The 15,196-nt window shown below is 38.4% G+C and overlaps 1 protein-coding gene across 2 annotated transcripts in view; it reads left to right on the forward strand.

Annotated features, from left to right (window-relative positions):
* The window catches only part of LOC126466493 (alpha-mannosidase 2), a 201,713-nt gene extending 186,554 nt beyond the window's left edge, over positions 1 to 15,159 (forward strand). Inside the window, exons 18-21 of one of the 2 annotated variants that reach the window (XM_050096391.1) lie at positions 5,507 to 5,659; positions 8,520 to 8,642; positions 8,834 to 9,121; positions 12,841 to 15,159. In XM_050096391.1, coding sequence (XP_049952348.1) covers positions 5,507 to 5,659; positions 8,520 to 8,642; positions 8,834 to 9,121; positions 12,841 to 12,990 — 714 coding nt within the window. In that variant the 3' untranslated portion in view covers positions 12,991 to 15,159. Of the gene's footprint in view, positions 1 to 5,506; positions 5,660 to 8,519; positions 8,643 to 8,833; positions 9,122 to 12,840 lie in introns of those variants that run through there. The other variant, XR_007585984.1, reaches the window with a different exon arrangement.
* Positions 15,160 to 15,196: the final 37 nt, after the last annotated feature.

Consider the following 15,196-nt stretch of genomic DNA (forward strand, 5'->3'; position numbering starts at 1 on the left):
ATGTATGTCATAATTTTAAATTTACTGGCATGTTTGTGTGATGTATCTTAAAGTATAACACACACAAAAAAAGATCAATATTTGATGTGAAACTTAGCTTCTGTTGTAGCATGTTAATCTTAGAGACCAATATTATACGTGAAAGCTTAGCTTTTCCTGTAGATATACGGTACTGTGTACATTAATGTAAACCGTTAACTTTTCCTCTTGTGTGTTCGCACTATGTAACCAGTGATCTTGCTATTGGCTGACTATAACACGTGTCATATGCTCTGAATAGCTGCTGTCATCGGCTGGCGAGATCTCGTGGCTTGAGATATGACTGGCTTACAGAAGAACAAGCAACCTCGGTTTCAACACTCCGGAAACTAATGTGCTGTGTTTGGTGCAGTTCGAATTTATACTTTCATAATATGAAAATATGCAGCGTATATGTTGCTGCAAATCAAAGGTCTTTCCAAAACTTCTCTTCTTTTTTTATTAAAAGTTTCTCCAAAACTTCTTTCACCCGTCTTTTTTTTCTGGGAAGTTCTATGCAATTGTATAAAACGTAAACGATTCAAAGAATTGATAAGTTTTACAGTTCCGAGGGAAAATCTATGGAAAACCTACTATCCGAGAATTTTTTTTCCTTCTTTAAAATAGTAGCTATGGCATTGGACTTAATCTTAAATTATGGTTGATAATGTGCAAAAGAATGTGGCTATTATTTCACTGTATTACAAGTATTATTAGTAAAATGTTGGTGAAATTACTTTCAGGGGGTAGTTAAATAGATATTGTTTGAGCCGTTAAAGGCTAAAAAGTGTTTCATCAAGTTCTTCTTTTACTTTCATATGTGCTATTACAATCTTATTAATGTTAGATTTGCAATAAATTTTTATAAGTGATTAGGATGAGACCGACACATAAGTGGAAAGCTTTTTTTTAAATAAAGGGAGGCTGTTCTTTAGAGGAAATATCTTGCCGCTGTACTTGACGTAAGGAAGACATGGAGTATGTAGAGTTGTTAGTCTTGATGTTACAGCCAAGTATTTCACTGAGTAAAGAAGGTTGCCATTATTATGAGTGTTGAATGAAAAGTAATGCCTCTAATTTCTGCCAACGATGAACAAGTTTTCTGAAGCCGTCATAGAAGAAGTTGACACTCTTGTTTCCACAACCACAGTCTCACAGTTCTCTCAAGGTCTTCATCAGAAGCATAACGATGTCCCCACAGACCATCTTTTATTATTGGGAACAGATGGAAGTCAGATGGTGCTAAATCTGGAATGTATGGAGGTTGCCGTATGGTGGTGGGGTTCAGTCTCTGAAGTTCTGCTGTGGTGGCACGTGAAGTGTGCAGTTTGGCATTGTCATGCTGCACAAAAATATTTCCCTTTTCCTTTAAGACCCTTGTTAGCCATCATTCCAGAGTTCACAGCATTGTGATGTAACACTCCGAATTTATTGTTGTTCCACGATCAAGGAATCAACAAGGATAACACCATCTGTGTCCCAGAACACTGTGGCCATGATATTTCCAGCTGAGGCCTGAGGCTTGAATTTTTTTCTAGGGCGAGTCTTTGTGTCGATATTCCATAGACTGATGTTTCATCTCCTGTCACAATTGAATGGAGAAAGCTGTCACCTTCATTCTCATAACGTGAGAGGAATTCCTGGCAAATTTCACGTCTGTGAGCTTTCATTTCAGGAGTCAGCATCCAGGGTACCCATAATGCACAGATCTTCCGATAGCCAAGCAAAGCAATAATGTGACCCACACGTTCTTGTGAAATGCCAGTTGTGCTTGCAGTTTCTCTCTGAGTGATACGATGATCGTCCTGAATCAATCTGTCAACATTTTGCTTGTGAAACTTGGTGGTTGCTGTCACAAGACATCCAATTCTTTGTTTGTCATGCAGGTCACATGTTCCCACCTCAACATCTTTAACCCTGCTGTTCTGTTCACTTTTACTTGACATATATACTGTTCGGGTCAATATGACCCGACATATCAAAATGCTTTAGAAACATAAATTTTGGTACAGTTTTAGCTATCGACATTGTTGTTCTATTCCAGTACCTTGTTAGTAATAATAATAATAATAATAATAATAATAATAATGGTAATAATAATAATAATAACAATGCATACAACTTTATTGAGGGATATTTTTCATTTAAATATGCACATAAATTTGAAACAACAGACAGTTTCCATTACAGGCATTCAACTTAGAAAGCACTACAGTTTTTCCATACTTCTATTCTTATTGTTGACAGTTTAGACGTAAGTATTGACATTTTCTAACAACAGACAGTTGTCATTACAGATATTCATCTTAGAGCACACTACAGTACAGAACACACTACAGTTTTTTTATTACATTCCAACATAGAAAGCACTACAACTTTAGAATCCTCTCTTCTTACTGATTGTAGTTTAGGCACAAGTATTCACATAAATTTGAAACAACAGAATTTTCAATACAATCATCTTATAAAATACTACAGTTCTTTTCTTACTGCTTGCACTGTGGACACAAGTAGGTTACATGTTTCTTGCAAATATGTTTACTACATTTTCCACACACCATGTTTGTTTTATTGTCATTACTTGATGGACAGAACTTACAGCGTGCACGTTTTGTAGATTTTCTTGTTGTTACCGATTCTGACACACCACCCACATCATTCGGGTTTTGGATGCTTGTGACCATTCTCAAAGAATCTTCTGTTCTTGGGAAATGCGTTCTTGATGCAATATGTTCTTTTATCAGTGACTTTCCAAGTTCCTCCAAGAATATTCTCCTTCTAGTCAATTTGCTTGCATTCCAATTAGGGTCAACCGAAATCCACAAAACGTATGCATTATAAGCAGAAACATCAAGAATATTGTAGAAAACTATCATTGGCCACCTATTACTTTTTCGTTTGCATGTATATGTACCTAATAACTGATCAAGCGTGTCTACAGCACCTTTGGTTGAATTATAGTCCAAAATCATTTTTGGCTTCTTATCAGCCCTGTCACTGATTTCCGCATCATGGTGGAGAGTGCTCATAAGTACAACATTCTTGTGTCTCTTAGGAATATAATTAACCACAGTAGTGTCATTTGTGAAGTAAAATGAAGAGCTGTGTACCTCCTTGTTGGTCATTTTGTGTGGAAGCTCCGGCTTATTTTTCCGTATAGTTCCCAACATAGTCAATTTCCTTTTCAGAAGCAGCTGCCCCAAATTGTACGACGTAAAAAAGTTGTCACACGTGATATTCTGACCACGTAACTCAGAAGTGAGATCAGATACCACCCTCATTCCCTGATTTCTTTCTGGTGCCGCTCCACTCACCTTTCCTGTATAAATTTGGGCTTTCAGTACGTATGAAGTTTTGCTGTCACACATGGTCCATATTTTGATCCCATATTTTGCCGGTTTACTTGGGATATACTGCTTGAATGGACAGCGACCTCTAAATGCTACTAACTGCTCGTCAACAGTAACATTTTCTCCTGGATTATACAGTTTAGGAAGGACCTCTACCCACTTCTCCCAAATACTACGAATTGCGGCAAGTTTGTCAGTACGTCGTCTTTCCTCTCTAGTAGATTTCTTGTCAAATCGCAGGACACGTGATATCTTACAGAATGTTTCATGAGACATGGTTGCTCGAAATATGTTTCGCCCAGTATCTTTATCCCACAAACTTTTTGTAGACTCCCCATGAGATCGATATACACCCGCTAGGAGTAAGAGTCCTAAGTATGCATGGAAAACAGAACCATCAATATCTGTCCACTGTTCACCATAAACTCGCTGCCCTTCAATATTTGTCATCTCTATTATTTCATTTTGAAGCGCTGTGTGAAATACTGCTTCAAATGAACATTTTACATCAGATATTCTGCTGACTGCATACCTGGTAACTCCTGGGGTACTCTTGATGATGTTCGAAGCTGGTAGGCGACCATGTTGTGCTGGTGGATGCAACTGCCATTCTATATTCCCATTTTTAGAAAGAAAAGTCTCTACACTATTTTGTATGGGCTGTGGACTGTCGTAACTGTCATCGGAACACTCGCTTTCAGATGCATTGCTGATGTGATCTTCAAACTCAGAAAGTGATCCTTCATCTGGTGAGGCATTTACTATTTCTTCCAACTCACGATCATTCAATGGTCTCATCGCCATGGTGTCACAAGTCAAACTGGGCAGAAACAAAGCATTCCAATTATTGAGAACTGCCAATTATTATTTCCTGGGGAAAGCAACAAACAAGCCCATTGTTGTGAACGCATGGAGCTTTAGGTGATTGTTGAGAGTAAGTTGGAATGATGCAGTCACTATTCCCACACAACACAACAAAAATAATTTTCGCCATTTCCAGATTTTAGAAATAAATACGAGTTACACTAAACATATTTGTGTCGGGTCATTATGACCCGAACATTACATATGCAACTATTACAGTTGAAGCCCAAACTTCTTAAACTTTTTTAAAACCTTTTAAAACACATGCTGCTCATCCATTTTCAGACAAAGTCACAAAGTTTCATAAATATATATTGGTATTTACATAATGTAAAATAACGTTCATATTCGTTTCGGGTCATATAGACCCGAACAGAACAGCAGGGTTAAACTTACTTTGGTCAATGATGCACAGTACTCACATCAACACAACCACCATAAACTACTTTCATTCTCTGATGAACCTCCTTTGGGGTGACACCTTCTGCTGTCAAGAATTCAATGCCTGTGCATTGCTTAAATCACATTGACCGATCGTCTGCGCAGGGTTCCATACTTTACACTGTAACAACATAACCGTTTAATGCTAAGGCTTCATGTCAACTGGAGCTGTAGAGCAGAGGCTACAGAACAAGCCACTACCTGCTGTATACAAATGCTGCCAACTGTTGAACGGTTACGAAGGTGGAGGCATTACTTTCCAGTCAACCCTTGTACATCTGAGGCTACTAATAGAAACTGGCCTAAAAACTTCAAGTTCCTGTATCTTCCACAATGATCTCATTCATTTAATTCACAAACCGATTTTCCATCACCCTTCTACTCCATGCACTGAAAAGACTTACGAATGTTGTTGTAGCATTCTTTTCTATAATCAGCTTTTGCTGCAGCCTAATATGGTAACATTTCAATGTTGCCTTCCTTGCACCTGATGTCTACATACTTGCAAAAGTGGATATATTATTCCAGTATTCTGTTAAAAACTTAGTTTTCAGTAGACCTTTGTACAGTCAGTTTTATGTTAAATGAATTTTTCCACTTACTCAGTATGTATTTAAACTTCCAAAATGAGTTCCAGCTCTTCAGGCTATTATTCAATTTTTAGCTAGTGAAAGGTGTCATACATATATAAGCTGCAGTGAATTCATGTTATGTCCTTTGTGGTTTAAAAGATAATTGATTATGTAAAAAAAAATGTCCCATTCTTATAATAAATTTATGGCTGTGGTACCCACAGTGAAGAAAATGTAGTCACAGTATGTTTGCTTTTGCAGGTTATACGTAGAAAGCGACTTCCAAGATTGCCACTTCAAGGAAATTACTATCCAATGCCAAGCTTGGCATATATTCAAGATAAGAAAGTTCGCCTTACATTATTATCTTCTCAGCCAGCCGGATTTGCATCCCTTAAAGAAGGTCAGATTGAGGTTAGTTCTCTTTTTATATTAATCTGTGTGAGAAAGAAAAGGAGATAAGTAATTTTGTGTGGTGATGTACTATAAATCATCTCCTTTATGTGAGACTGGAGAAAATCTTGCGGAGAGAGACTAGCACATCCAGATATTGATAATTTGAGAATTGGTGGGATACTGCCCAAAAAAAAAAAAAAAAAAGAGAGAGAGAGAGAGAGAGACAGAGATCCATGTTCTTTACTCAGCTAAAGAGTAAAAATACCTCATCAGTAACTTTCTGTAGTTTGGTCTTCAAAGTGCTTCTTGTTCCCCAGCATTAAGGGAAGTCTGTGAGGTTTGGGAGAGGAGCTAAAGGCAGATAGTAGCTTCGAGTCAGTATGTGATATATGCTTGGATAATGCAGTTGGTAGTGTGGTTAGGGAATTTGGTCAGTAATTCTGTGCATCCCTTCTATGATACCCTCTTACAAATATGGCTTGCACTCTTTTCCATCATGATGGAAGTATCTGCTGCAAGTCTGGTCACTGTAAGATATTATTTGTAGAAATTGCTCACAACATTTGCCGTTTTGTGTGAATGTTGCAAAATAGGATGACAATTTGTCATCAGTTGTTTGGGATAGTCTATTATAAATAACTTTTTCAAGAAATTTACGCCATATACTAAGAGTACAAATTTGTTAGCAGCATACTGGATCAACTGTTTTCTAGCACTCAGGGAGTTTGGGCTCAGTCTCCATCCAACCATGCAGATTCATGTTTTATATTCTTTCTCTAAATCACATAACTCAGGATGGTTCCTTTGAAACTTTGCATACTTCCACTCAATACTGTTATCTGGCAAAATCTGGGGCAGTTCCTGCAGCAGCTCAAGTTTTTTCCAAACTCAAATTCTTGTGGCTGTTTTCCAGATCCAAAGTTGTTTTCCTTGATTTTGACCTCCATCTCATTCAAGCTCACATCTGAAACTCGTAACATGTAATAACCAACCAATAAGCAACAATACTATCACTTCAGCATCTGCCACCCCTTCCTCATCAATTGCTTTCTCCTTTCCAGCCTAGGCATCTCAGGCAACCACACCTGCTCCAAAACAAAATCTGTTGATACCTATACCAATAACTTTCATGCTGTCTTCTCTTGCATACCCCACATGGATTTTGTCCATAAAAAATATCCCAGACAGTTTCCTTCTCTGACCTTCCAAATCAGCTTCCAAGTCAAATATACAGAAGCAGCCCCTTTGTCATACAGGCCTCAAATGGCTCCAAATGTTACTTTGTCAAAGCTTTGACTTCCCCAGATCCAGCCCTGAAAGGAGATCATTTCTTTCTGACATCCTTCCTACACCTATCACTGTCATCTTCCATTGCCTTCTAATCCTTGTCAGACGGTATGTCATTACCAAACTATTAATCTTATCCCCAGGTTCTTAGCCTTGCAATTATTATCACCGCAAAATGTATCTCATGCACGTGTACATTACCATTTACTCCAGCCCCACTGCTGCTAAATCCTACAACATCAAAGTCAGAGCCACAAGTGAAACCATGTATGTTGGTTATGTGGTTATCAACTAACATGTTTTTACACTACAAGATTGTTATATACATATATAGGAATAACCAGCACTAAACTGGTTGAATGGATGTGCAAAAAGAACAACTGTCCATCATGGGGATGCCCACTACCCAGTTTGTGAGCAAGCTTAGCAATGTAACACAGAGAGATCTGTGTGCCTGCTCCATCAAATGGGTATTTGTGATTCTCCCACACATTACTGAACTGTGGAAATGGGAACTGGTTGTCCAACATATTTTTGCATCCTGCCACCTTCCTGAAGTTAACCTACAGTACTCTCTCTCTCTCTCTCTCTCTCTCTCTCTCTCTCTCTCTCTCTCTCTCTCTCTCTCCAATCATAGAACCTGTATCTTCTTTCGCCCCTTCATAACCCAACCCAAGCAATTCCTCCCTGAGGGAGGAACATACAGTTCTGAAAGCTAGGAGTAGTATTTTCTACTTTGAAGTGTTTTTATTGGCAGTACTTGGAATACTGTCACTGACATTTAGTATTCTTTTCATCTTTTGTTGCTGTTTATCTTTCTGGTGCTAAAAATGTATGAAGTGGAATGTAATGTTTTAAATGAGATTATCACATTTAGTGCATGTAATCACATTTAATATGACTTTTATTCATTCATAGTTTTGAGAAAATGTAAATAATTGATAAGTAACAATATTATGAAAAGGAAAGTTGCCACTCACCATATAGCGGGGATGCTAAGTCGCAGATAGGCACAACAAAAAGACACTCACAATTAAAGCTTTTGGCCATTAAGGCCTTCATCAACAATAGACAAACACACACACACACACACACACACACACACACACACACACACACACACACACGTGTGTGTGCGTGCGCACTCACTCCTCACTTACTCACTCATTCACTCAAATGCAGCTCGCACATGCGACTGAAGTCTCAGGCAATTGACAGTGTGGTTTCAGTTGCCCGAGACTGCAGTTGGGTGCATGAGTATGTGTTGCATTTGTGTGTGTGTGTGTGTGTGTGTGTGTGTGTGTGTGTGTGTGTGTGGAGGGGGGGGGGGGGGGGCGTGCGTGCGCATGTGTCTGTTGTCTGTTTTTGATGAAGGCTTTATGACCACAAGCTTTATTTGTGAGAGTCTGTTTGTTGTGCCTATCCGTGACTCAGGATCCCGCGATATGGTGAGTAGCAACTCTCCTTTTCATAATATTTTTGCATTCCACCCTGGATTTTCCATTGTTAAATAATTGAGAAGTATTTGTTGTATTTCATAATATGTATTGTATTGTCTGTGAATTCTGACTGTCCTACAATTGGATACTAGGTTATGCAAGATCGGCGACTTAATCAGGATGACAATAGAGGTCTAGGACAGGGGGTACTGGACAATAAGCCTACACCTTCGACATACAGGATAATACTCGAGGAAAGACAGATACCATGCCAGGTGAGTTATAATTACAGAGAATTCACAGTGAAGTTGGATTGTGTGTAAGAGAGTATTGCGTGTTTGATTATGTGTAAGAGAGTATTGCGTGTTTGATTATATGTAAGAGAGTATTGCGTGAAATAATAAAATCAATTCTGCCATACTAGACATTAAGTCAGTTTTTAAACTTTGTTTTCATTATTTTTCAGCAATCCTTTGATAGTTACACTGGAGGATTTGTCTCAGCCGCTGCTCATATTGCATTGCACACTATGGCAAATCCTTTGATGAGGTTACTGTTAGTCGACAGTCGCCCAGATAACTTGGAGAGCAATTTCGGCCTTGCTCAGGATACTGGTTATGACATTCACTTAGTTAAGCTTCATTCTTTCTTCCCACCATCAGCAGCCAAAGTTGGTGTTATATTTTTCAGACAGCATATTGATACTTGCTTTAATAGTCCACAGCTACAGGTGATGCAGCCAAGTAAAGGGGTGGTAAGTACCAAACAACCCTTGATGTTCTTTAATCTTTTATTTGCAGTTGTTAAAATTGTAACTGATTTATTGAGTTTGATTTATTATTTGAAGCTATGGACATGTCTGTATACGGTGTTTGATTTATAGAAAAAATGACATCTATGTGACTCCTTCAGAAGGTTAACTATTTTTTTCAACTGTGTGTCATGATTAGGTATTGGAAACACTATTCCTTTTAATTTAGTGTCATAGTTTCCTCGGGTGATTATCAATTTTAGCACTACTTGAAGATATTTATGTTGCAGTCTGTAGAACTTTTTACTGTATACATTTTTCAGTATGCTAAATATGATTTCAAGACATATGTTTCCAGTAGCCATTACATTAAATGTATCAAGTCATTCCATGTGGTCTCCATGTACATTGTTAGGTGATGGGATTTCGTTATCTAACTGTTACTGTCGTAGCAGCAGCAGCAGCAACAGCAGCAGCAGTACTGAGCGGTATGGTGCAGTGGACTCTCTTTTTGTGAGAGCTGGCTTCAAATCCGTCTGTCCATCTACAACTAGGTTACTTTGGTTTTCCTAAATTATTTAATGTGTGTGATTCCTTTGAACAGGGCGCAAACAGTTTCCTTCCCAAGCCTTATCCAGTCCAAGCTTGTCTCCTCCATCTCTAAGGACTATGTCATAAATGGGATTAAGTACTATTCTTCCTTCTTGTTACCTGCCATAGTTTGTTGTTGATTTTCTTGAAAATCATTAAAGAGTATAAAATCATATTGTTTCTTACAATAATAAACAAAATATAAACTTGTGGCGGGTGGTGGTAGCAGCAGCTTGTTTTGACTCTGTTATTAGTGATAAAGTAAACATATAGAAACAACAGGAGAGTTCTTGCTAATGAGCTGTCCTACATGATGGCTTACTAGTGAGTGGTTGGACAATTTATTTGTAGAAATTAATTTATACTGTTGACACCACTTCAGTGCAGTTAATTATATAACACATGCAGATTTGTAGTACATGAAATTTCGCATGGCAAGTTACTGTGAGTTTGAAGACATCTAAGGATCAGTGTCGGTAACATACAATTGTATTCCGAACATGCCTAGGCAGTGAATGACTGTACAGCTGCCCAATAAATGACCAGATGGCAGATTGTGTAGTATTCTGCCTTAACTACTGACAGTGTGAAACTGAGGAAGATGTCATAGTGTTTAGTATGCTGTATCTGACTTTGAGTAGAGTGAGATTAAATACCTCTCCAGACATCCTCATTATGATTTTCCGTGATTTATCCAAATTATTTGACATAATAACAATTTACTACCGTAAATAAGGCCAGAATCAGTTTCCTTACCTCTGTGTGAAGCATTCAGATTGTGAATTAGGCATTGTTGAATAATAAACTAATGGAGCTGCATAAAAGACTATCAACTGGGTACTGTAGTGTTCATGTTATTGTTATATTAAGCTGATAAATTGAATTGTTCTATTGAGTCAATAAGGCAACTAGCAAGAATGTCTGGTCGCAATGAAAAATGTTATTTGCCAGGCAGTCAGGAGGTGTAGTATGTGCTATGTATGCATTATTGCAGTAATCAAGGCTTACGTATCTTTCCTATACTTCTCTCGAAGTACAGGTAATATCTATATGGTGAACAGAAATGTACAAAAATTTAAGAAAAGAATTTTGTGAAGAATACACAAATAAATATGCGTCTTTGTGAATCAACTGTGGAATACAGAATCACAATAATTACAGCTTGTGACCAAGAGGTTGGGATGTGGTCCCACCATCCAAATTTAGTCTTCTCTCGAGTTTTTCTTAATCATATCAAGTGAATCATACCATGGTGCTTTCAATACCTACTAAACTCAGAGAAATACTGGCTAATAAAATTATTACTGGGGGGATTGAGGTTATGGAACATGCAAAATTCAGAATGTGAGCATTAAACGTAATATAAAGGATGGCAACTCACAGTGCATAGCCAGCCAGCGAACACCCAACAACAGTCACTTTTTCTCTTCAACCTGTTGTGGAGTTTAATAATTGTCTGTCATATATCAAAACTTTAGTCATTTCCGCTCTTTCTGACACAGTTACTACTTCTTTGCAGATTAATTATTAGAGTTATTGTGGAAATGTAATTAATACATTTTCCTAAATTTTCAACATTTACACAAAACATATTAAAAAGTTAAAACAAACAGAGTGTGTCACTCCCTCCCCATCCTCCACCTCTCTTTCTCTACCTACCTCCAACTCCTCCTTTCCTTCTCCCTGTCCTGCCTTTCATTTTCTGCAACATACGTGCATACCTGCTGTTAATTAATCTGTTGTAGATTCTCTGTTTCTTCCTCTTCAGTTTTCCTTCTGCTGCTCCTTTCAGTACCAAGATAACATATTTCTATATGTCTCAACTAGAGTTGTAAAATTGCTGCATGCTAGGGTAGACTGTCTTGAGCAGGTGTTGACTACAGTAGTAGCTTTTGTCAGTTAAGAAACTTCCTGGCAGGTTAAAACTGTGTGCCAGACCGAGACTCGAACTCGGGACCTTTGCCTTTCGCAGGCAAGGGTTCGCAGGAGAGCTTCTGTAAACTTTGGAAGGTAGGAGGCGAGGTATTGGCGGAAGTAAAGTTGTGAGGACGGGGCGTGAGTCGTGCTTGGGTAGCTCAGTTGGTAGAGCACTTGCCCGCGAAAGGCAAAGGTCCCGAGTTCGAGTCTCGGTCCGGCACACAGTTTTAATCTACCAGGAAGTTTCATATCAGCGCACACTCCGCTGCAGAGTGAAAATCTCATTTTGGTCAGTTAAGATCGCAACTGCATCATCTGTACCATAGGTGTGTTGCCTAACAATTAGGTGTTACATCGTTTCAGTTGCTTTCTCTGCATATGCGATTAGTGTCTCCTAGATTTCCCTAGGAACCAGAAATGCTGAACTGTCCAGAAAATGAGTGAGGATATATAAAGGGCCATGTGTAAAGATTCATGTAGCCTATGGAACATTTTTGTTCTATGCAGTTATCCTGCTGTATGTTACTTAAAAAGAAATAATATTTATAGCAATATTGAAATTGTCAATGTGTAATTCAAGTTTTATTCAAAAATTTATTTGTAATATGAAACAGAGGGATACTGTAACAATAATAAATAAATAAATAAATAAAAAAGTTGCTTCAGTACTTTGTTAAGCTTACATAAAACATCTTTTTGTTATTGCCAAACAGATTTCATGCTTATCAATAAAAACAGGAAACTCGTGCCTTTGATCATGATGAAGAAAATTCTGTTGAGTACTATATGTATATAATGTTGTGTTTATGCATTAAACTGTGCATGTATCAAAAGTAATTGCTTTGGTCACATAAAAGCCCAGAAGATATGCGAGCAGCTAATTTTTATAACTCGTAAAAAGCAATTTATATTTTTAAGAATATGAAACACACAATGGACTAACACTGACTGATGTCCAAAACAAACAAACAAGCAAAAAGCTAAGAGAAGCCATTGGCTCTCAGTGCCTGTTCCACACATTGATTTATTTTTGTTTCCCTACTAATGTTGCTAATACTACTGGTAATCATACCATTCACTACATCATTTATGTACTGTACTAAAACTACTGAACCATAGTTTTGGTAGAGTGAAGCCATAGTATCAATACATTATTTAAATAAGTTTTAGAATTCTGTTCATTTTATTTATTTATTTTATTTTACTTTTCCCAGGTGAAACTCAGCAGCATTTTTCCATCTCAGTTTGGGGATGTGATGACAGAGTCGTCATTATCATTCCTACATTTACGGAAGACTATGCCAAAGCAAACACCTCGTCCAATTTGTCCAATGGAGTTAGCGGCATACGTGTTGCCACGGTAGCCGTATTGTGTGTTATTGAAGTAAAATGGTGTGACAGAAATGCTCAATAAACATTGACTGCAGAGTATGCGTGTTTTGCCTGGCAGTGAAATGTGCAAGGACTTTGGTGTTAAGCCTGCATCAGCTGTCAGAAAACCTCTTTTATGGTTTTCTTTTTCCTACAAGATGAACAAATTTTATATTTAATGGGCATATTGCTACCTTTTAGTTTTTTATGTGTGTTTTTGTTATTGGAACTGGTGCGTTATACTTACTATTTTAAGTTACTACTTCCAAAGAGAACCATTGCACTTAATTTGGTTTGCTGAAAAACTGAATTGTGTTTAGGAGGGCAGAATAATTTATTTCAGTAGTACCTGTGTTTAAATGACTCTAGTCTCATTATTTCATTACCTAAATGACTGGATATATTATATTGTATTTAGTGTTGAAAATTGTGATGCATATTTCACCAAGAGGGACCATTTCATTTTATTGTCACAGATTTTCACACTTTTATGAATAAGGTTTTGTAGACCTTTGTGTCTCAAGTGGACTGACTGCCTTTTGCTATTAATGATCCCATTGGGCTTCAGCTCATAAAGGTGCCCTTAATGGATGAAAAGATTTTATTTCCCCTTTGGTTCAAATATTTGTCCTTTTTGGGTGGTTTTAAATTTCACATATTTTACGAGGGCAGTTCAATAAGTAATGCAACAAATTTTTTTTCTGAAACAGGGGTTGTTTTATTCAGCATTGAAATACACCAGGTTATTCCCCAATCTTTTAGCTACACAACACTATTTTTCAACGTAATCTCCATTCAATGCTACGGCCTTACGCCACCTTGAAATGAGGGCCTGTATGCCTGCACGGTACCATTCCACTGGTCGATGTCGGAGCCAACGTCGTACTGCATCGATAACGTCTTCATCATCCGCGTAGTGCCTCCCACGGATTGCGTCCTTCATTGGGCCAAACATATGGAAATCCGACGGTGCGAGATCGGGGCTGTAGGGTGCATGGGCAAGAACAGTCCACCGAAGTTTTGTGAGCTCCTCTCGGGTGCGAAGACTTGTGTGAGGTCTTGCGTTGTCATGAAGAAGGAGAACTTCGTTCAGATTTTTGTGCCTACGAACACGCTGAAGTCGTTTCTTCAATTTCTGAAGAGTAACACAATACACTTCAGAGTTGATCGTTTGACCATGGGGAAGGACATCGAACAGAATAACCCCTTCAGCGTCCCAGAAGACTGTAACCATGACTTTACCGGCTGAGGGTATGGCTTTAAACTTTTTCTTGGTAGGGGAGTGGGTGTGGCGCCACTCCATTGATTGCCGTTTTGTTTCAGGTTCGAAGTGATGAACCCATGTTTCATCGCCTGTAACAATCTTTGGCAAGAAATTGTCACCCTCAGCCACATGACGAGCAAGCAATTCCGCACAGATGGTTCTCCTTTGCTCTTTATGGTGTTCGGTTGGACAACGAGGGACCCAGTGGGAACAAACCTTTGAATATCCCAACTGGTGAACAATTGTGACAGCACTACCAACAGAGATGTCAAGTTGAGCACTGAGTTGTTTGATGGTGATCCGTCGATCATCTCGAACGAGTGTGTTCGCACGCTCCGCCATTGCAGGAGTCACAGCTGTGCACGGCCGGCCCGCACGCGGGAGATCAGACAGTCTTGCTTGACCTTGCGGCGATGATGACACACGCTTTGCCCAACGACTCACCGTGCTTTTGTCCACTGCCAGATCACCATAGACATTCTGCAAGCGCCTATGAATGTCTGAGATGCCCTGGTTTTCCGCCAAAAGAAACTCGATCACTGCCCGTTGTTTGCAACGCACATCCGTTACAGACGCCATTTTAACAGCTCCGTACAGCGCTGCCACCTGTCGGAAGTCAATGAAACTATACGAGACGAAGCAGGAATGTTTGAAAATATTTCACAAGAAATTTCCGGTTTTTTCAACCAAAACTGGCCGAGAAAAAAAATGTGTTGCATTACTTATTGAACTGCCCTCGTATTATGTGTAACTTTTTTTTGAATGCATTGTGATTTATAAATATTTGTATATATATTATTGGTTGTGATGTCAAAAGCAGTGTCAAAATAAATAATGCTAGCTGCAGTGTCATTGTATCATTAAATGTTATAGGTGAATAAAAATAAGTTTCATTTTATGCATTATCCATTCATAAACCTAATTTAATTTGGCAG

This window comes from Schistocerca serialis, chromosome 1 (genome assembly GCF_023864345.2).
Source record: "Schistocerca serialis cubense isolate TAMUIC-IGC-003099 chromosome 1, iqSchSeri2.2, whole genome shotgun sequence".
Taxonomy (NCBI): Eukaryota; Metazoa; Arthropoda; class Insecta; order Orthoptera; family Acrididae; genus Schistocerca; species Schistocerca serialis.